The sequence below is a fragment of the Pelodiscus sinensis genome, chromosome 1 (assembly GCF_049634645.1).
Source record: "Pelodiscus sinensis isolate JC-2024 chromosome 1, ASM4963464v1, whole genome shotgun sequence".
Classification (NCBI taxonomy): Eukaryota; Metazoa; Chordata; order Testudines; family Trionychidae; genus Pelodiscus; species Pelodiscus sinensis.
In genome coordinates, this window is record NC_134711.1 from 169,990,477 (window position 1) to 170,014,180 (window position 23,704).

The following is a 23,704-nucleotide window of genomic DNA, read 5'->3' on the forward strand; positions in this document are numbered from 1 at the left end:
GCAAAAAAGTGAGGGGACACATTGTAGCATTATAACATTGCTTCCAGAGAACAAGTGCCCTAAAGCTATTAAAAGCTGCTTGAGAATAACCTAATGTCAGTATCCTTTTTAATAACATTCAACTTAATAAGTAGATTTGGACTGTGAATGGCATAGGAAGCGTCAAAGCAGTCCTAAAACGATGATGACAACACAGACTGTTAGCAAGAGAAAAGGAACTATTCACCATGACAAGATGAGAGCATTTTGTCTCTCATTGGGCTGGTTGCAGGGGGTTAATTTAGAGTAAATTTACATTGCAGCTTGGCAAGTGCTTCCCAGCAAGGAAAGCAGACATGCACTAGCTCAGTTCATCCAGCATGCTAAAAATAGCAGTGTGGCTGAATGGGGGGTAGGGCGGTGGGAGTGGAGGTAGCATGAGAGGCATTTGGGTCTAGTTTCCTGAATATGTACTTCGAGAGGTTGGGCAGTGTTGTAATCAGAACTTCTCCCTGATACCCCTGCTACTTTTAGCTCATTAGCTAGAGCAGAGCTAGTATATATGTGACTGGGTTGGAAAGTACATACCTCAGCTGGGAAGTACACTCCCCACTGTTGCGTAGACCACCCTTAGGCTATGTCTACACTAGCAGGATATTTTGCAATAATAAGGCCTGAATTAACTATTTCAAAATAAGCTTATTCCTCTTCACAAGCAGGAGTTACTATTTCAAATAACAAGCCCCTTATTTCAAAATAACAGGCTTGGTAGTGTGGACACTCTCCTTAATATTTCAGAATAAGGGGCATTATTTTGAAATAACTTTCCAGTGTAGACATGCCTTTAGAGTGCTCTATTGTTTGTATCCTAAGTGTCAGGAACACACCACCAGTTATAATCCGTTTATTGACATTTACTCACAAATATGATGATCAGAGTACTTAATTAAAAATCCCTATGTTCCATTGGCAGCTAATTGTGGCTTTTCAATAATCTAATTTTCAAGGTTTGTTTCACTGAGCCCACTACTGAGGCTATGTCTCGACTGCAAAGAAAAGTTGGAAAAAGATACAGAAATTGTGAACCGCAGTTCGCGTATCTTTTTCCCCATTTTTTTCGGAAGGGGCTTTTCCGAAATTTGACCTGTCTACATGGGACCAAATTTCAGAAAAACCTCCTCTTTTGGAACATCCATTCTTCCTCATACAATGAGGAATACAGGGATGCTGAAAGAATGCATCTGCTTTTTCAGAAATTCTTCTGCAAAAGCAGTCGTGTTCCTTGGACGCTCTGCAGTGTAGACATAGCCTGAAAGCCTCAGTCTCATCAGACATAGCCTCAATCTAATCTTAGTCTAAAACAAGTGTCAACAGTGTTTTACAATCTAAAAATAATATTTTCTTAGGGTTCACTCCATCTCACGCTGAAAGAGGCCAATGAGGCTGGTTGAAAAATGAAACTATTTTGTTTGTATTTTTTGTATTCTGATCAGCTGCTATGCTGAGCGCTTCCTGCTAGCTCCCAAGAGCCAATAAAATCAGTGGAAATGCTCAGAGGCTTGTAGAACTGGTCCGGTACAGAGGCCAAATATAAAAATACTGCACTATGAAAAAAAACAAACCCAGAACCTTAAATACTCCTGCATTAAATTTACAAGGTGAGTTACAGCAGCATTGGGGAATGGGGAAAAGTTCCTGTTTTTATCCATTAATAATATTTTCTAAAAGAGGAGCATTTATACAATGCTGTCATTCAGAAGTTCTTTATCATCCGAGTACCTTACCAAGGTTTTCCTGGATGGGAACATCTGACCAACCCTTTGGTCAAATAATTGGTCATATTATTTTAATATGATGTGAGGTTTTAGCATCTGGACAATTTCACTCTTGATATTACAGGATGGCATAATACTTCATCATCATTCTACAGTGACAGTTATCTGCTGCTAATACTGAAAAAATAATGTCCCTAACACGATTAAAGGGACAGATAGCATTTTGTGTACTAAGACAATCTATCTTTGAAGCCCCATTACAGCAGACTCTGAGCACTTCAGTTTTTAATATATTTATTCTCACAGCAGTCCTATGGGGAGGGAAGTGCTGGTATCCCTGTTTTATAGGTAAGGAACCAACTCAGAGAGAATGTAAGTCAGGCCTGGGCTAAATACAGCCTGCAGGCCAAATCCAGTCCGCCAAGCCACTGGATCCGCCCATAGAGGAAGCGGGGAGACCCAGATACACTCCCCGCTTTCCCTACAGCCCCATGCGCAGTGCAGAAACATGGCTTCAGGTCTCTGTTCTGTTTTAAAACTGGAGGGGAGGGTGGAAGTTTCAGGAGCCACCCTGCCCCTAGCACAATCCCATTGACTGGTTTCTAGACAGAAACCAGACAATGGGAGCTGCTTGTTGGAATAAGAGGCAGTCAAGAAGAACGACATCCCCTCTCCTCGGCTCAGTTATTCAATTAAGCACATGGCCAGGCAAGCAGGTGGGCTGGCTGGCTGGAAAACTTTTTAAGCTCTGCAGGCAGGCAGGATAATTTGGCACCTGGCAGGTTAAGTCTCTTGGCCACAGCCTGCTTCTGGCACCCCAGCCCTTTCCTGCGCCAACCCTCTTCCCCCCCACTCAACATACCCAAATCCTCTGTCCCCCTCTTGCACCCATACCCCCTCCAAGATCGGGCACCCCAATCTCCTGCTCTAGATCACATTACACTCCCACCCTAGGTCATATCCCAAACCCCTGCACTAGGTCACAATTGCCCTCCTTCACCCAAACTCCCTCCTAGACTCCAGTCTCCTTCCTGAACTCCAATCCCTTACCCCAAGATACCTTCTGCACTCAACCTCCATCCCAGACCCTACATCTCCGTTAATATCATGGATGAGTGCGGCCATCAACCACTTTCCAAAAAGTTGGAGTGGCCTTCTGTGAAAAATTATTGCCCACCCCTGATCTAAGTGCTTTGCTTTAGATCACACAGGAAATCTATGGCTAGGCATGGATCACCCATATCTCCAGCTCTTCTGTGATACCCTGTTGAAATCAACTGGCTCACGTCTAAGTAACTCGAAACTGAAATAGCTACATGAGACTGAAATAGAAGCAATTTTCACTCAATTTAATTTTCTATTGTAACTTTCTTCTCCAGAGATTGTATCAGCTGGACATGAGATTTCAGAGAGATATTTTTGATAAAGAGAACACAGAACATTTATTGTTAGCAATGTCCAAATCCTCTACTGACTCTGTCATCCCTCAAAGAAGATGCCCATCTCCTAGACATACACACATATGGTCTGCCTAATTAACAGTTGTGTTGCTTGATGTCCATGTGAATCTCCTTGTTCTTGAGGAGATGGACTTTGTTTTTAGGTTGCATGTGCTACAGAGATTCAAGAACTGTCAGTCATTATCAATTTCAAGCCTTAGTTTGCCTAACCCATGATTCCTTTTGAGCCAGTTCAATTGTTGCCAATTTGTACATTGAAATAATTTGTAATCAACTTGATTTCATGGTTAGGCATGTCATTCCAAACTTGCTGCAGCTGCTTATACTTGCTTACTGTTGTCTTCTGCATTTGTTGGAGCATTCACTTGGATTATTGTACACTCCAAATGCCTTGTTTGCAGACTGGCTGTTATTCAGACGTCCAAGGCAGTTTTATATGGCATAAATTCCTACACTTCTTTCATTCATTCCTCCCGCTGAGTATAACATTGTAACACCATCAGAGCACATTTTGCCACTCTCTGGTCATTTCATCTCACTGTTGCCAAGTGTATACAGATGGCATTTTAAAAATTTTTCATGTAACCTGTGTCCATAGTATATAAAATACATACATTCCATATGCCTACCATTGTTGCAGATTTGGTCATCAGAATTTAATGTCTTTGATTTCAGCTATTGCTTTTCCTTGGGATCTGTCTGATTTTGAGCTCCATCTACACCTACTACTCTCCATTTTGGGTTTAAGGAAACAGTATTTGTTGCAATGAAGTTTCACCTGGACTGGTTACAAACCCAACTGCAGAACTCTCAGCTTTTATCCAGATTTTGGATTAGCACTGTTACTAATAGATGGTGACTTTCTGTTTCTAGGCAGATTAAAATAAACTCCAGAAAGCTCACAAACACTGGTGGGGAGAGGTTATGTTATACCAATAGACAAAACACAGTTCAGATACCAGATTGCACTTAGCCACAAATCCATTACAGAGGGGAGACTTCTAGCAGCTCTGTAGAATAGATAGCTGGGAGAGATGCTACAGTGTTTATGGAAAGACAAAAATGACATGAGGAAGCACTTGAAGAAGACATATATAGCAGATATTGAATGAATCGGCATCACCTTGAAAGAAGTATCATAAGCAGGGATTCACCATAATCATTAGGGCTGTGTCCAGACTCAGGGGTTTTTTCAAAAAAAGTAGCCTTTTTTCGAAAAAACTTCACCTGCATCTAGACTACAGCGCGTTCTTTCGAAATTAAATCGAAAGAACGCGGCTTTTCTTTCGACGGCGGTAAACCTCATTTCACAAGGAAGAACGCCTTTTTTCAAAAGTGCTCTTTCGAAAAAAGGCGTTTTTGAATGCCAACAGGGCTTTTTAGAAAGAGAGCATCCAGACTCACTCGCTGCTTTCTTTCGAAAAAGCGGCTTGCTTTTTCGAAATTTCCGCTTGCAGTCTAGACGCTCTTTTTTGAAAGAGGCTTTTTCGAAAGTATCTTTCGAAAAAGCCTCTTTCAAAAGAGGCTTGCACTCTAGACATAGCCTAGGGGAACAGCTATAGGCCAGCAGCACAAGAAGATGTGAGATCTGATGCAAGAGAATGTCAAAATTTCTGGGAGAACACCTGGTACATGGGCTAGTTCCCAAAGGTCAAAGGATGCTATTGAAGCAGTGAAGGATGAGAATTCAAGAGTTAGAGGCTGTCTATTGAGAGTTCCCTGACATTTCCTTTTGCATATACACAAATCTAGGGAATGACAGAAAGAATTGCAGAGCTAATCCCAGTGAGTTATGAGGGTTCACAGATGATAGAAGCATGCTATCTAGCAGGCATGACATAAACCACATTTTATTCCTGCTGCTGCCATATTAAGTTCAGTGGACTTAAAACAATGGGTCCTTCTTTACTGCAAGCAGAGACAAGGATGATGTCATTGCACACTGACTGACTGAGAGGTAGTACCTAAAAAAAATGTCCTTTCTTTCCCCCAAGATTATCATTCATTAGTTACTTTATGGATGTATTTCAAGATCCTTTTACAGTCAGAGTGAAATCCTGGCCCTATTGAAATCAATGAGAGTTTTGTCAGTCATATGCCAGGATGTCATCACAGGTATTTGCCACTGATGGAGCCAAGGTACTGGACTAGATGGCTACGTCTACACTGGCCCCTTTTCTGGAAGGGCCATGTAAATTTCACCAGTCGTCGTAGGGAAATCCGCGGGGGATTTAAATATCCCCCGCGGCATTTAAATAAAAATGTCCGCCGCTTTTTTCCGGCTTTTAAAAAAGCCGGAAAAGAGCGTCTAGACTGGCCCCGATCCTCCGGAAAAAGTGCCCTTTTCCGGAGGGTCTTATTCCTACTTCGAAGTAGGAATAAGACCCTCCGGAAAAGGGCACTTTTTCCGGAGGATCGGGGCCAGTCTAGACGCTCTTTTCCGGCTTTTTTAAAAGCCGGAAAAAAGCGGCGGACATTTTTATTTAAATGCCGCGGGGGATATTTAAATCCCCCGCGGATTTCCCTACGACGACTCGTGAAATTTACATGCCCCTTCCGGAAAAGGGGCCAGTGTAGACGTAGCCCATATGTCAAGTTGTATTCTTCTGTGTAGCTCTTACATTGCTATTGATTCATGAACAGTGCTTTGAGAGTTCAAAGTGGGAAACAATAGCCACTGTTTCACATGCCCTTAAATTTGTCAAGGTTGACAATAAATTGAGTTCTTTCATTTTCTCTCTAGGTTTATGGATGAAACACTCAACAACACTTACTTTAAAAATACAGTAGCTGGGTTTAGAAAACTAGGAGAAAGACCATTCCACAAGTGGGTGCTACTATTGGTCCCTCTTTTAAATATGTGTGTCCCACTGACTTTGAAAGACATCCTTCACTTGCCCTCTATTCCTTGCCTTTTTCCACTTTGCAGCCTAGAATAGCTTATTTTCCTCTTGCCACAAATATAAAACTAAAATTTTTATAAATGGAACAAAATAAAAAAGCAAAAGCCTGAAATATCTTAGAAAATAGTTATACCAGCATCGGGGGACAAAACAAGGAAAAATACCAATTCCAATAGCATATAACTAGTGGCAAAGATGAAACAATACAGGTGACTCATTGCTGGATAAATCTAGCAAAATTACTTTTAAGCCTCTGATACCAGATTTTCAGTATAGAATTTGTTTGATGGAATCCAATATAAGGTGATGAGGTGAAAACATTTGAGGGATTTATTTTCCATACCAGCTTGAACAAATTGGTGTCTTTCTAATAGCAAAACTATCTCCACTCATCCAGGAATATAAAGGTATTAAAACAATTAAGTATGTGTTTTCTATATTGAATTTCTATTAACTCTAAGATCTGTTTGCTAATTTTTTTTGTGTTTCTCAGCTTTTCCGTTTGTCTTGAATGTCAGAAGGTAATTTCTATGCCAACAATAACTAATTGTTGGAAATTAAAAAAAAACAACCTTTTGTTTTTTATGGTTTGGGGTCATATTTTATGACACTGCTTTTTCTGTGTTGGAAGTCCATTTATTTCCTGGCTTTCTCCCTCTTATAGAGTTGTTTCTTTTTCCTGTTGGTATGTGATCATTCTGTAAATTATTGTTGCAGGCTTTGCCATCATTGCATATTGCTCTTCATTTCTGCTAATGAAGTTCCTAGTTAAAAGCTGATAGCTGATTGTGTTGTGCTTGAGTAGAAAGCATCTTTGATGTGTTTGTGAATTTTTTCTTTCCCACTGCAGTTGCGCTCAGTTCATGTTTGTTAGTGTTGTACCCTGTACATCCAATACCCTCCCACCTCCACAGTTGACTAGCATCATTACTGTGGTGATTAGCAAGGCCTAACCAGCATTTTGCTCCTGGTAAGAAAAACAGTAAAATGCATTAACTGGCACTTGGACCAAATATTGTTTTATAACAAATGTGGTGGCCCCAATGTAGGAATTGCTCATTGTCATTTCAGGGATGGGTATTTAGGTCACTGCAGACACACTTGGACATGTATGGAATTTTACAATTACCACTTCCTACCACTATTTTGCTACCTCAGCATATTGGAGTCCTGTCCAACATGTAGGAGAGGGACTGCCTATGTCACTAATTCTCCTGTAGCAAAGAAACTGCATTTTTTTCTTGCTGGTTCTCGCCTGGAGATGACAGCATAGCAGAGCAGTAAATTAATATCTAGGGATACTCATCAGCACTGCAGGCATTGATTTTTAAATTTCCCAAGGTAGAGCTTGAACTTACATTGTACTGCCCAAATACAGTTGCACTCAGTTGTTAGGACAAATTGGGGCATGCCTTTTATTTTTTGTTGCTGTTAAATCCACAACATTATGGCTGCTACATGAAACTATATGTCATACATACGCTTAGAGGCAATATCTCCACTTTGCAAGGACAGAGCTTGTCCTAGTATGCATTTTACTGCCAAAGGAGGTCAATTAAGTTTAATTGGTTCTAATTAGCACTTGCTCAAGCTGTTATATTCTTTACCTGCATCCGAGTGGCTCTCAAATTGCTGCACTTTGGTTTCCTGCTTTTCAACACAGCACAGAAATACTAATGTGATCCTTGAAGTCAAAAGCTGCATTGATCAGCATAAATGAGGCACAGCCATCAGCATAAATGGCAACCGGATTTTGAAAAAACTAACTGGAAGCCCTATCCTGGTGTTCATCAGTAAAGTAAATTTAAGTGTTCATTTTCTTGATACTTTCAACATAGAAAGCAAAACGAAGCTAAGTACTTGCTGTAATTTCTCAGAATAGTCATAATTGTTTAGGCCCACAAGATACATGCCATGAGCTCATTCATTTTGCACATTAGCTAGAGATGAATAATATGAATGAAAGTGAACAAAAAAGCATGTGAAACAGAACACACATTAAGCATAGTTTTTAAATGAAAATTGTTCACAGTGAGTCCAATGTCATGGATAGGAACATAGTCAAGTAGATTTGACCTTGGCTAAAAAAGACTAAACAAAAGAAATGGCAATGAGATGGAGTGAGTGATTGCTATGTTAGGCCTCATCTTTATATAGTCATAGAGGGTATGTCTAGACTGCATCCCTCCATTGGCAGAGGGATGCAGATTAGGCAGATCGACATTGCAAATGAGGGAAGTATTTAAATATCCCATGCCTAATTTGCATAAAAATGGCCGCCACATTTTGTCGACTCAGCACTTTGTCGGCAAAAAGTGGCAGTCTAGAGGGGGATCTGTCGAGAAAAAAAGCCTTTTTCGACAGATCCTGTAAACCTCCTTGCAGGAGGAATAAGGGATCTGTCGAAAGAGGCTTTCTTTCTCGACAGATCCCCCTCTAGACTGTTGCTTTTTGCCAACAAAGTGCTAAGTCGGCAAAATATGGTGGCCATTTTTATGCAAATTAGGCACGGGATATTTAAATCCCTGCCTCATTTCCAATGTTAACCAGCCTAATCTGCATCCCTCTGTCAGACATACCCTAATAGAAGAAAAAATAGGTAGCATGTGAATCAAATTCATAGATGATACTAAATTGGGAGAAGTAGTGGCCACCACTGAATTTGGCAAAGTTATGCAAAGGGAAAGATTGGAAATATAGGCAGAAACATGAGAGCCCTTCTAGAAAAATTCAGGGAAATAGAAGTGGGGACAGAATCAGAAACAGTCAATGGGAGGGTAAAACCTGGCTAGTAGTGATGTGGCAATGTCCAGCTCCTCAAAAATACGTAGGCATCTAATCCTCATTGATTTCAAGTCTAGCTTTGTGCCTACATACAGTAATTAGCTGTGAATTTGTAATGAGAAATGGTAGCACAGGCCACAACAACAACAACAACAACAACAACTTCAGTAAAGCCAAAATCACCCAGGCCCAATACCCACAAAGAAGCCAAGGGATTTTTGGCCCTCATCTGCATTATACCATATGCCTCTCCATGGTTCTGATTGCTATTTCTGCTTAAGGTATGCCCAGCTAGGGGACCAAAGAGTGGAATGTGAGGAGAGGACAAATAACCTGTTAATTCACTTTTGTGTGACTTGGCATAAATCAGAGCACACTTTGCAGCCTCAAGAATGTGCTAATTTACACTAGTCTACAATATCCCCTAAGGGACTGGTTCAGCAGCCAAGAATAAACTAAACCCAGATGTCGTATTCCCCATTGCCTGGATTAGTTGGCTTTTATGACCTCCCTCTCCCCTCCCAATGGCTGATGGAGCAGCAGCCACAAAATAACTAAGCTTCAGGTTCTCTGTGGTTTTGTGTGATGCTGTGCAACTGGCTGCCACTGTAGGCAGTTGGCCTTCCAGCAGACAGACTATAGGCAGCAGTGGGAGGTGACATAGAACCGGGAAAATGGGCTATTATGGGATTATTTCACAGTAACCTCACAGCGGCAAAATATAGATCTTTGCAGTTTTCCCCTGTAGCCTCTATTAACACTGCTCCAGAGTCCAGAAATAAGTAGGCTGAATGTAGGGTTAATCTGTACTAATGTTATGACTATGTGACCTAACTATTAAGAAAGGCAATGCATAGTGTCATATGGGGATGCATGAGTGGACTGATTCAGTTTTATACAGGGCTGCTGGGTAACAAGTAGGAACTGAACCAATAAGCTAGCTTAGTAGGAAACACTTCAAAAGTCCTTAAAATATCAGTGGGTACTACTAATCAGGACATACTTCGCTGTCTGTTGCCAACCAGATAAACAGGCATATTTTCCCAAGGCTGGGAGCACTGAGCGCAAAGGACATTGAACCATTAAACCCTACTATATAGAAAGGATATGTTGGTGAGCTGGGGGAAGGAGAGTAAGGTGAGCATCAAGTGGGGAAAACATGGCAGGTGAGACACAAAGAGAGAAATTGCAGTAGGGCAGCCTACTCCTGCCAGTCCAGGAGCATGCCCAGTGTGTGTGCTCTGACTGAATGGCACATACCAAAATTTGCAAGGAAAAGGGAAGGTGAAAGTCCCTGGTGGATAGTCATTTATTGTTTTTACCTTATTTGCTGATTTTATGTGCTGTTGAGTGAATAAGAGATTTGTTTTCTTTTGAAGAAGCGGTGTTACATTACTTTAATGAGCTACTGGGGCCAAGCACCCAGAGAGAAGTGCCATGCAGATGTCAAATGTGATAAGTTAACATGGCAGAGGTGTCATTTCAGAAACATTTAGGGGGGTAGGAGACAAAGTTGTGTCAGCATCTAGGATTATAGTAGCTCTATTATAGGCAGGAAAGATAAGTGATGGAAGATCAAAAAGAAGTGAAAGCCATCATGGAATACAGTGATGTATAAAATGGCTGAAGGGAAATTGCTACTTCCTCCCCATAGCAATCAACACTCCTGAACACGTGCTCTGACCCAGAAAGCCAGGCTAAGAGGAGGTGCTCTATAGAGTTCCATTTCTGCCTAAAGGAAGTGAAACCAGCCATATGAAGGATTCTCTTCAGAGGGACTGTGAAGGGGCTCGGAATCACAACTTGCCTTTACCTGGGAGTTTCTAAGCCAAGTTGAACCTGGGCATAGGGTTCTAAACCTGCATGGCTTTAGTGGGGGATGTTATGGTATCCTCTCACATTGAGGTTACATCTTCCGGGGAGGGAACTCCAGTTGTTAGGAAAAGGCAGATGTTAGTAATGGGGGATTTGATCATTAAAAACATAGCTAGCTGGAGTTGTGATGACCGGGAGATCTGAATAGTGGCTTGCGTATCGGGTGTGAAGGTTGCAGATCTCTCGAGACATCTAGATAGTCTTATGTGTAGTGCTGCGGATGAGCCAGTGGTCATGGTACATGTAGATACCAATGACATAGGGAAGGGTAGGAGAGAGGTTCTGGAGGCCAAATTTAGGCTACTAGGAAAGACTGAAATCCAGGACCTCTAAGTTAGTGTTCTCTGAAATGCTTCTAGTTCCATGTGCAGGACCAGGCAAAGCTTCAGAGTCCCGATGCATGGATGAGACAATGGTATAGAGAGGAGGGGGTTTAGATTTATTAGGAACTGGCAAAACTTTTGGGACCCTTTCTATACAGGAAGGATGGGCTCCACCTAAACCAAAATGGAACCAGACTGCTGGCACTTAACATTAAAGGTTGCAGAGCAGGACTGGGAGAAAGCCAACAGGTGTAAACATCCAGGAAGGAGAAAAAATGATTGATCGCAATAAAAGGATTTTCCTGGTGAAACTATATTTTCTAATTTCATCACATCACTCACAATTTTAACTCTGTTCCATTCAGGAATCCCTCTCCTTCCTGGGAGTGTACTACGTCCAAGGATTTTTCAAATGTTACCCGGCTATATCTCATCTTAGGGATGTTTAAAATGAATGTAACTGAGTCAAAGTAATCTGGTAGCCTTTATATTTTTATGTATTGCTTGCTACACTTCTAATTTTAACAGAAATCCTGAATTAATCCATGTCCATGTCCCATTTGGTTTTCAAAAATAACATATTTTTAGTGAAAGCGTTCCAGATGTGATGAATGAGTTAAAAAATAGCTATTTTTTTATTAAGTCCATGAGAAATACAGATGTCTAACTTCTGGACAAAAGCATGCAAGTTAATTCAAATCTATTTTCAAACAGAACTTTGCGGGAAAAAAGCACATTAAATTTGCAGTTCCCATTTTTTTTTTTTTAAGTAGCACCTCAACTCAATTTCCAGGAATTTGAGAAAAACAATGACAATGGAAATGGCCTAAAATAAAGCAAAATTACTCTATGAAGTTTTTTGAAGAGACAATTTTTGTCCGTCCCTTTTTGATTCTCAGGACTCTTCCTCATGGCTGCTAATGAACATTTCTATTGCCAGGCAATATAGAAATTGGAGACATGCACAAGAGAGTTATTTTGGACTGATTCTTAATTTTCTGTTCAGCTCTTTATATAGTTTAATAAATACATTAGAATAATCCATGCTTTTAAAAAAAACCTCTTCTTCCTGACCAGTATTTACAACTGTCTGAGTTGTATTTAAGGATCTTTGGGATCCTTAAATATTTGCAACCTGGGTCCTGCATTCCTTAAATATATCAGAGCCCCACTGAAGTTGTTGATGATTTGTGGGTGTGAAATGTTTATTCATTGGAATGGGCTTTGGAGCAGGAGCTTAATGAACATTTAATAAATATTCTATTGCACACTGTCTTTAGTATTTCTTTATGTATCATTGAGGTAGCTGCCCAAACAGTATCTGAAGAACATGTACAGATTTTTTTTTATTTCAACAATCTTTTCCTTATTATTTATTCTACACAAATGTCAGGGAAAACTGGTTTATACAGGGGATATTTGTACCAGTGTAATCCCAGTGTACATGGGCGGCATTGATGTAAAACAATATTCACTCCGAGTAAGCCATGCAATTGAAAGCCTTGTTTTACATAATACCATATGTCCACCTGGGGAGTGTAGCACCAACATGGTTAAATTGGTGAATATCTGTAAAACTATTCTCACTCTTCATGAGACCTTATATGCAAGTCACCCATGGTGGGTAATATTTACTACTAGCCTAAGCAGGTACAGCAGAATTGATTTCAATGATGCCATGCAGCTGATGTGGATGATCAATTTGTCCTAGAGTTCCTAAGAAAGTTAGCAGCTTTGTTCAGCAGTACTTGGTACCTGAAAGTAGACAGTGAACATTATAGCTCAGTAAATGTTATAATTCCCTATTTCTTCCCAGTTTATAGATTTATAGATTCCAAGGCTAGAAGGGATCATTGTGATAATCTAATCTGACCTCTTGTGTAACCCAGGACATAGAACTTCCCCAAAATAATTCCTAGATCATATCTTTTAGAAAAAATATATAATCATGATTGAAAATTTACCAGATACACATAGTCCTTGGTAAATTGTTCCAATGACTGATTATCCTCATGGCTAAAAATTTCCATCTTATTTCCAGGTTGAATTTGTCTAGCTTCAAATTTGTCCAGCCACTGGATAGTTTTATTTATGGTATTTTAGGTTATTTAAGTTTATTGACTCTTCTCACATATTGACTCCTTACTCATTATTTTAACATAAATTTGAAATGTGAATACGTTTTATTTTCTTCCCCAGTAAATATACAATACACACTTAGACAGTACTATCAACCAACTTCTATGCCAATTAAACTTTGCTGCACTAACAATACCAATGAAACACATTAAGAGGTCATACTTTTTCCATGAACAATCTGTAGCCAAAAAAAAAAAAAAAAAATAGAAAACAATTTGGAAGACTAAGTGCCACTGCAACATCCCCTTTCTAAAAACACATATTCACAATAAATGTTTTCAGTTTTTTAAAAAAATGAAATACTACTTTTTTAAAAAATAGTAAATTAAACTGCATTTTAAAAATATGTATTGTTGTTTGCTGGAAATACACTGTATAGAAAAGAGAGAAAAAAACCTCATCCCCTGTAAGATCATGGAGACATTTTGCGATGCACAACAACTTCTTGTTGTGTAATATTGTAAGCAAATTATTAATGAACAAAAACATACAGAAGCAGATGCACAAGTTAGTGAATATCATGGTACTGCACAGCTTTAATACTGACACACATTTACTTTCCAGTGGAATAGATAAAACATATCTGAAAGTAATTGGGATGGATTTTGTCAATTTCTAATTATTCCAGTTTTAAAATAGAACATAGTAAAAAAGGTGTTCCACCAAAGCTCAGCACAAGTGTTAATGTCAAAATCCTCTGTAGACGTACTGAATTGTTTCCAGAGCAGCAAAATTTGAGAAGCATGCTGAAGAATCTGTATCTTCATATATCAGAGTCAGCAAAAATCTGAAGCCCTTTTTAACTTAGTTTCAATACATTTTTAAACGTCTTTAACTATATCAATTTAATCAGCAGGAAATTTACATATATTCATTGGTTACATATATAAATAAATTCATACACTTTGTTTATTTTTTGTCTTGTAATCTGTAAAGATGTGACTTTAAGTAAAGTTAAATAACAGTTTTCAGTGCTGAATACAATTGAAAACTGTAGTGTTTTACTGTATCATGGAATCACTAAATAAAATGAAACACGTATTTAGCAGTGTAATTTACTTGTCCTAGAACTTTGCCATTACTAAAAGTGTACTTTGCTTAATACTGGTGAACTCGACAGTGATATACAAACCAGCATAGAAAGGATAAACTTAATGAGTGTTTAAATGCAATCTTCAATTATTGATTAGGTGATTACAGAAAAAAGCTGCAGGATGTAAAATTCAAATTAAGTATTGAATGAATGTGGTATTTAACACATGTAGATTAGTCTAACAAATGTTTAAAAAAATTACTCATTGGGATTTTCAAGAAAATCTCGAGAAAGTCATGAAAACTAATGATGAGACAGGATTCTGTAATTAATGTCCACTTACAGAGTTTGGTTTATTCAAAAAGTGTATAAACATGCGTTACTTTGTGATTATAGTAGGATTTAAATTCACGCGTTAAAAGTAGGTCAAAGGTTTTTGTTTGTATCCAATTTCTGAAAACATATTGCATTAAAAGAAAACTGCAAACTGAACATAATTTTACCATTGCTTTCTTTTTCAAACACTAAGAATTTTACTACAAATTCTGTGGATTTGACTTCAGTTACTGAGGACTTCAGTTAATAAAACACAAAAATTTCTAGAACTGCATAAAAATAACGATGTAATGAATTTCAGTGGTGCAGCGCTATCCTCTGTTGTACTGTACATGTATTGGAAAGATGAACTAAGATACTCCAAAGTATTTCATTTTTCAGAAACATCTTGAATATGTCTCAATAATAAATTGCATCCTTAACTACTTGCTAGGTAATCCCAGAGATTACATTGTCTGTTTTTCCTGGGGGAATTTTTGCATTACATGCTGGCTTTGAGAGATTAATTATGGTAATTCTTTAAAAAATGTAACATAAAAACAGCTTTAGTGAAACACCTTCATTTCTTTTGTTTGTAGCAAGTCCCCTCCCCCATTATTAAATTATATTGGGCAGGTAAAAACTGATCCTAAGAGTTGAAAAGATTAGCATTCTATTCAGAGGTCTTAGTTCAACTCTATAGACTCTTTTTTGATATTCACTCTTGAAACTCACATTTTCATTTTTTGATACCCCCCTTTTTAATAGTAAAAGCAACCATGTTGCTTGTTATTAAAAGATTTATTGTCCCTGACATCTTTGCTAACTTCAGTTTTTCCTGTCATCTTCCTATTTCTACATCCCAATGGAAAACCATTTACCATACTCCATTACATCCAGCATTATCCAACACAGCTTACAGCACATAAACACTCTTCACACATTCAGTCTTCTTCTTCATGTCACGAGGAGTAGAGTTTTGTGCTTATCACCAAATAAAATTGCAGTGCAAACTTTAAACATAAAAGTTACACAATTAAAAGTTAATATATGGCACCACAGCCTATTAATTCACATATAGTACAACAGACCAATAAGAACAGACAATAAAATGAACATAGCTAAAAAGAAGGTGAGCTTGCATAGCAATGCAACAAAAGAAATTATATACAGAGGGCAATCTTTTTCATCCTGGAGGGTGAATTTTTTCTTTCTTTTTTATATACGCCTGACAAGAAATAGTTTAAGGTGGATGGTGTATTAAAGAGACAAACACAAGTATCTGTGGGATATGTGTGGCTGTGTGTCTTTACATTGCATTTACAGTTCTTTTAATAGTACATAAATAAAGAAAATGTTCATTGCACTGTTTAGTGTCATCACTTCCATGAGTTCAGACCTGATGGTCCTTCAGAGCAGCTTGGGATGTCTCTTCTCAACTACTCTATAGAAAGAAAAAGAGAAAAAATGCTCTAAATAAAACAAATCCTGTGGCCACATTACTGCAATCACATTACATAGATTTATTTAATTTTTTTAAAATGGCTTTTCAAATTGGAAGTGGTTCACTTTAAAAACTCCACACTTACCACCAGTTGTAGAAAAGATATTAAATGTCTCTTCCTGTGTGCATGTAGGTGTGAGTCAGCTGCAGTCTCTCTTTTACCTCTGCAGATAAAAACCGAGGCTCGGTTTCTTTGCTATGCCTCATAGGGTACATCTAGACTGCAGGCTTATTTTGGAAAAAGCTTTTCCAGAAGAGATCTTCAGAAAAAACTTCTTCCAAAAGAGATCATCCATACTGCAAAAGCACATCAAAAAAGCGATCTGCTTTTTTAAAAGATAGCGTCCACACTGAATGGATTCTATCTCACATTTAAACTGTTATTATTATGGACAGAGTGGCCACTAGGGCACCAGTGCCTTTTCCTCTTTCCTCTTCTTTTGAAAAAACTCCCTCTTCCAAGTCCACACACACCTTTTTCCATAAGAGCTCTTTCGGAAAAGGCATTCTTCCTCATAGAATGAGGTTTACCAATGTCGGAAACCCCCCTGCGTTCTTTCGATTTTCTTTCAAAAGAACGCAGTAGCAGTGTGGACATAAGTCTAGATGCACCCATAGAGTGAAGTGCCTGTACTGAGTCCCCACTGGGGTGTGTATGAGGGAGGAATCTATCCTGAACTGATTAATGGGACATTAGTATAAATGTTAACCCAGGGCATGAGCCAGACCTAATTGAAGTCAGTGGGAGTTTATCCATTGACATAACAGGCTTTGGACCACATACTAAGGCCTTACTTCTTCAGGCTGATCCACAGAGATAGACAGCCACAGATCTCCACTGACAGGGAAACAATGTACCTACTTAGAGAAATAGGTACAGTTAAGAAGGGTTGGGTACAGTTACAGGGTTGATTGTACCTAAGAAACCTTTGTTTGACGAGGCCTGTAAGAATATTCACGTTAGTTGCTGTCCAGGTAATCTCTGTTTATTGTTTTTACCAAAGAAAGAAAGAAAGTCACCAGAAATAAAAGAAATACATAAGAGGGAAAGAGTGGCATACTTAATTATTTTAAATGACCTCTATATCTTTTTCAAATGGAATATTTTTGTGGAAGTCAGACCTAGGGCTCAAACTGGATATCAGGTAACACCTGTCAAGTATCAGAGGGGTAGCTGTGTCTGAATCTGCAAAAGCGACTAGGTGTCCTGAGGGACCTTATAGACTAACAGATTTATTGGAGCATAAGCTTTCATGGGCAAAGACCCACTTCGTCAGATGCATGGGACCAGGTAACACCTGGTTATTTGGTTATATTCTTCAAATGTTCTCCAGTTGTGTCACTTTTAAACTGTACTGCATGTGCAAATGATTAAAATATTCTATAGTACAGTGAGATTCCAATGTTATAGGTCAGATTCACAATGGAGGAGGGCTTGGCAGAGATCAGAGAGATGAAAAAAATGTTTGAAATGTACTTTTGTACTTCTCTGAACCTGGAGTCGCTCTGCGATGGGTTGGGCTCCTAGCTGCCCATGGCACTATGGCATTGCCATGGAAACAGGCCTATCGAACAGCAGCAAAGTCCAAACCACATCCCCTTTCCTTTGGTCACATTCCTTGCCTTGCTTGCATGGTGGTTCAGAGTAAGTCCTCGCCTAAAGATGAAACTACAGGCTGCTGTGAAAACCAAGTACATTCATACGACAGTGCATAGACAGTCTTGCCAATGGATGGAGCGAAGGAGACAGTTGTCCTGGGGCCCAGCAATTCAAAAGGGCCAGGGGCTCCTGACCGTTAGGATCAGCAAGGGCAGTGGTTGGAGCCCTGAGACCTTTAAAATGCTTCTAGAGTGCCACGTGACATGTCTGGGTGGATGTGAGGGCTGGCTGGTCAGGGCCCGTGGCACACTCCGGGCGGTACTCAAGGCTGGCTGGAAGGGGACAGCCCAAAGCACTATGGACGGTGCTGAGGATGGGCTGCTTCCAGTCCCGCCCCTTCCATCCAAGGCCCTGCCCCTTCTCAGAGTGTAGAGCCGAGCTACCCCTCCCACAAACTTGCACCGGGGCCCAGCAAGTCTGTCCATCCCCTGTGTGTAGCTACATGCATTAGTGAAAGATGCTGGCATGGGAGAAAGACTCCAGCAGCAGAGACCTTGTAGAGCCTTTCCTAGGGGTAGGGAAAAGATCCAGCACTGTGGAGGCAAAGGGATACTAGATACAGCTAAAAAACAGGAGTGTAGCATGGAAGAGGCACTACTTGGACATGAATAAAGCCATATAGGATACATACTCCAGGGCTATGTCTACACTGGTGGGTTCTTGCACAAGAACGGTTGTTCTTGCGCAAGAACCTGCAGAACATCCACACTGCCCGCCTGCTCTTGCACAAGAAGATTTACAGTACGGCGTGGTAAGAGAGGGTTTCTTGCACAAGAGCTACACTCTTTTTTACAAGTGTAAGCCTTCTTGCACAACAGCTCTTGCACAAGAGGGCAGTGGATGGAGCGAAGGAGGCAGTTGTCCTGGACGCGCGGCAGGGGTTTCTTGCAAAAGAAAGCCCTATGGCTAAATTGGCCATCAGAGTTTTCTTGCACAAGAGAGCATTCACACCGCCATGAATGCTCTTGCACAAAAGCACATCTTGCAAATGGCAGTGTGGATGTGTTCTTGTGCAAGACTTCTTGCACAAGAAACCTTGCGCAAGATGTTCTTGCACAAGAACCCGCCAATGTAGACATGGCCTAAGGTTTTGAATGATCTTTATTCTACTTGCCTAAGTAGTACCTTACCGTCTACACTGTTAATTTTTACCTGTGCTGGCAGGTTCTATACATGACACTATATGTGGAGGGTTAGCCTGAGGTACCCTATATCTTGAAGAGCCTTGTGTAACTAAATAATCCAAAACTGATGTAGCTTTGCATTGACAAACATGAGCGTAGCTCAGGTATCCACCTGCTCTAAATGAGCTGCTGATATGCTGAGAAAGTACCAGAACTTCCCTCAAGACTTCTAGCCTCAAGGGTGTTCTCACTGTGTTTCCCAGGCAGGCAGAACACCAGAGTATTTGCTGTTCTTGATACTAAAAGGTCAGTTGCTATAACCTAACAAGTCTTTGATGTTTCATGTGAGTGTCATCAAACTGCTGTATACACAGCATGGTACCAGATATGACACATACCTAGTGGTAATACATTTGGGAAGGAGTTCTGCTAGCCTGGGGAACTTGAGAAAGAGGGAGGCACACTTTCTCTGGGATGAGCAAAAGGGAGACTGAATTGGGGAATGGGGCACTGAGGAGAGAGAAAGGTGAATGAGAAAGAGAGTGGGTAAAGAAAGGGAGGGATAAGCTCCAGGTAAGCATTTTAATGCACTCCTGTAACACCATCACCAGTGCCACTTTCGGGCCAAGCAACATGAGCATGCCCCTCCTTCCCATCTAAAGCATAATGAGTAATTCTAACCCGCTGACCTCATGTGTTTCCCTTTACACTAGCATCACAGGTTTAAGCATGGCTTAAATAAATTACCCTGGCATGAGTCACAGTACTAACATGGATTAACAATCATCTTGCAAGGTGTAGTCTAAACTACATCTAAAGGAACAGAAAGATAAATTTCAGTCATTCATCTTTGTCACAGGGAAGTGATCTTCAGAGATGACTGAGATGTGGATCAGAATTACTTCTGACTGTCAAACTGCACTGCCCTCGCTCTGGAGTGCAATCTGGCATCAGTGAAAATTTTAATATACATTTGTCTTTTTTTTTAAACATTTGAATTATAGCAGAAAGGCACTCACATAATTCACCAGTAAACTGTCCTGGATTATTTGATCCCATATATCCTACATCAAGAAGGTCACTAGCATTGCGTTGGTGACCTCCTCGCAAGACTTCGCCTTTTCTAGGTCCAGTCGATCCTTTAGAAGAAGCTGTTCCTGAAGAGCTGTGACCACCTGGGGATGGGAAGCTGGGCTTACTATATGGCACCAGTGACTCTTCTAGAAAAAACAAAATCAAATCATATATATATCTATATACACATATATAAACAGCGTTTGCCAGGTGTGGACATCAAACTCACTCAGTGTGTATTACATTTAGAAAGGTTTTATTTTAGCTTGCGGTATGGCAATAATGCCCAAAAGTCTCCATGTGAATCCCAAACTACTTCCACAGATACCAATGTATTTGCATATACACTTACAAATTAGTTTGCATTAATTATAAAATGATATTCATTGTGAACAAATAGATGATGAATCACAGATTTCTTAATAGAAATAGCTGCATATACAGTTTCCAGAACAATGCAGTGATTAGATTTTCCTTTAAGCTTCTAGGATGTGTTTTTTCCCCTTTAGTTTAACTTATGGTAACACCACTTCAATCAATTTAGATATAGAAGTGTGGTATCAGCTAATTTAATTAACTTCCTACAGATCAGTACTCTCCTAGGCTGTAAAGTACATTGGAAAAAATCTTATTTAGAAATCATCTTGTTACTTGAATATTTGTGTGTCGAATAAACCTTCTGTGACACTGTTTCAGAGGCACTACATGGCTGTCTTTGAACAAAGGATTATATCCCACTCAGTTTCCCTTTCCTCTTTCATAGATGATAGGCATTTTGGGAGACAGACTGTCTTTGGGGAGAGAGCGATTCAGTCCCAATGATCATAGGCTTTCTCGCACCTCAGTGTTTGTCCAGTACTTAGCAAAACAGGCCTCAGACATGATTGGGTCCTCTGGGAATTATGGTAATGATAGAAGCAGCAGCAAACAACAGAATGGTTTTTACTCCCACGCTGAGGCATTTAGCTGATTATTTTGTGGAAATATTTTGTTTTTATTTTTCTGTTGTACACACAGCAGTGTAGCTGATTGTACTATATCTTGAGGAACAGACCATGTAACTAGAACACCAATTCAGCAAGATATTTAAGCATATGCATAACTTTAAATGAATGTGTAGCCTCCCCCTCTAAAGTCAATGGGACAATTCAGGCCACGTCTACCCTTGCTGAATTTTTTCACGGATAGTTTTGTTGGTCATAGAAAAGTGCTAAAAGAAACACACTGATCTGTGTTCACTTTATTACAGGTGTCAGAGCATGTTTACATGTGCAGCACTTGCATTGTCAATGAGAGGAGCACATTGTGGTAGCTATCTCACTATATATTGATATGGGACAGTAAGAAAATCATTATGGTAGCAGACAGTCACTGGCAGCAACCAGTCCTGAGGCAGGGCTAGGAGGACACCCCAACCTCAGCCTCTGCCTCCCTCCCTGACTCTGTACAGGACATTCAATCTGCCTGCCTTGTTTGCATTGTGGGGGCAGCAAGAGCATTCCACAATACAAGTAGGGATTTACTTGGGGCCCCAGAGCAGTGAGAGTGCCACTAAAAACAACCAAGAATCTTCACAGGCAGATCAGTGCAAAAGCAAAGAGAGACTCATTGAGAAGACTTTATTTTTGTGCTGAAATTCAGAAGATTTGGTGCTAAATGTGCATTTCCAGTGAAGTGGGTTTTTGCGCAAAAATCTGGCAAGTGTAGACAGCCTCACAAGCTTAAAGCATGAACTTGCTTAAGTACATGCCTGAATCGAGGTTAAGGTTTCTTCCTCCACCACCTATTGCTAAAACATTTAATTGGGCAAGATCTAGCTCATATAATAGTGGGAAGAAATAGGGAGGGAGCAGTAGATAGGGACTAGTTGGAAAGGAACAGAGAGATGAGAGATTATATTTGACTCACTTCCATAATCTTAGGGCTGGCCAATAGGTCTTTAGAATATTAGCACTGCAGGATATCAGCTTCATATGCTATGACTGTGCTGTCCTTGTTGAAATGAAAGTGAACATTTAAAAGATATAGCAAGATGGCATTTAGCTGTCAAAGTCTTAAATATTATTAAAAGTTCTTTTTGCAGCAAACCCTAACAATGGGGGAAACTTTCCAAAAGCTGGCTGAAATATAGAGCAACCTTCAAAGGCAGCAATAAACACAAGGTAGAAAAAAATCAGTTGAGCAGAAAGCTGGATACATTTATAGAGGATGGAACAAAAAGATGCTCATTTTGCAGAAGTTCAGGAGGATGAATAATACCATAAACCAGTTTGTTTTCTGAGTTTTGGGATGACGACCAAGATTTCAATGAATAGTCCATTCTTTTTTACTTTTAAGAGTGAAATTAAATACTTTTTTCCACCCCCCTCCAAACATACAACCCTCCAGAAGCTTATCTTATACTATTACAATAATTTAATAGACTATTTTCTAGTTTGATATCGCTTGAGAAATATGTAATTTATAAAGTAAACAATAAAAATATAAAATAACAGATTTTCCAAACATTCTATAACTCGGAAGATATTTGTCTAAATCCCATAGACAGTTCTCTTTTCTCCTCCAAAAGAGCCTCGTATGCCTGGATCCTCCAAAAAGTTCAATGAGTATCGGCACATGTGGTTCTTTTTGCAGAACCAAGGCCTTAATGTACATGTATAAAAGTGGGGTTTCTTTGACCCACCTGCATTGAACAACCACAATGGTCTCCTTGTTTTCGAAACTAAACTACCGGTACTCTAACTTGGTTCATTCACTGTTTCCCTCAAAGGGTAGCTGAGCACATCATATTTAAATATATTGCCACTTTTGCTCCACTCAGTGATTCTGAACATACTCAGAAGTCATTTGTTAAAATATGGTTTCCAGTACTATACTACTCATACTCTTTTGTAAAATGCATAAAAACCTGCACAAATGAAGTCAGTGGGGGCTTATGCCTTTGATATCAATGGCAATTGGACCAGGTCCTATGTGGGACCGTACAGTAGAAAGTATAATAATCTTTGTCTACCTAATATCCCGAATAACCAGGGCTCGACAAATAATACAATCTACTCACCACGGGCGAATAGATTGTAACCCAGAAGAACCGGGTTTGGGCGATCTGTGCATGCGCAGAATGATCTGCACATGCGCAGATCGCCGGACAGCACAGCTGGCAAGCAGGGCTCACCGTGGTTTGTCAACCATAGTTGCTGTTATTATTATAGCTTTACAAGTTGTTATTTTATATTGATAAATGTTACTGTTATTAATTGAATAATTTCATGAATGCGGTAAAATTTCCATTGCATAAGCCAATCAAGGTAAAAGAGAACAATGTAGTCTTCAGATAGTGCTCAGGCAGCTCTATTTATCTTCAATACATTTTAGAAACATTGTCCGTTCGTGTCTTTTTGTCTGTGAGTCCATTTGTTCAATGGACTCCCTTTAAACAGTAAAAGCTATGGTCACCAAATGTGATATGCAGCTTCCTTTTATTATAACTTAAAGCAAGGTCAGGGTTTGGTTATGTCAGGACAACAGGATGTGTCTGGAATGTGATTGTTTCTCATAAAATGGAAAGCAAGGGTTCTGGTAGGAGGGACAGTTATGCTGCAGAATGACCACAGGAGGGCAGCAAGGGGCCAGGCATGAGGACCAGGACAGCTATAACCCCACTGGGCCACAAAGTTAGAGATAGGAACTGCTATCTACAATATATTTCAGAGAATTTGTCTGTCTGTGTCCCAGCCTGGGGACATGTATCCCTTC

The 23,704-nt window shown here is 39.7% G+C and overlaps 1 protein-coding gene across 24 annotated transcripts in view; it reads right to left on the minus strand.

Annotated features, from left to right (window-relative positions):
- Window positions 1-13,259: 13,259 nt before the first annotated feature.
- Window positions 13,260-23,704, minus strand: part of ROBO2 (roundabout guidance receptor 2) — a 625,770-nt gene continuing 615,325 nt past the window's right edge. For all 24 annotated transcript variants that reach the window (XM_014580520.3, XM_014580517.3, XM_075909832.1 and 21 more), the window contains 2 exons: window positions 19,894-20,094; window positions 13,260-16,030 (listed from right to left, as the gene is read on the minus strand). In XM_014580520.3, the coding sequence (XP_014436006.2) occupies window positions 16,029-16,030; window positions 19,894-20,094 (203 nt within the window). In that variant the 3' untranslated portion in view covers window positions 13,260-16,028. The remainder of the gene's footprint in view (window positions 16,031-19,893; window positions 20,095-23,704) is intronic.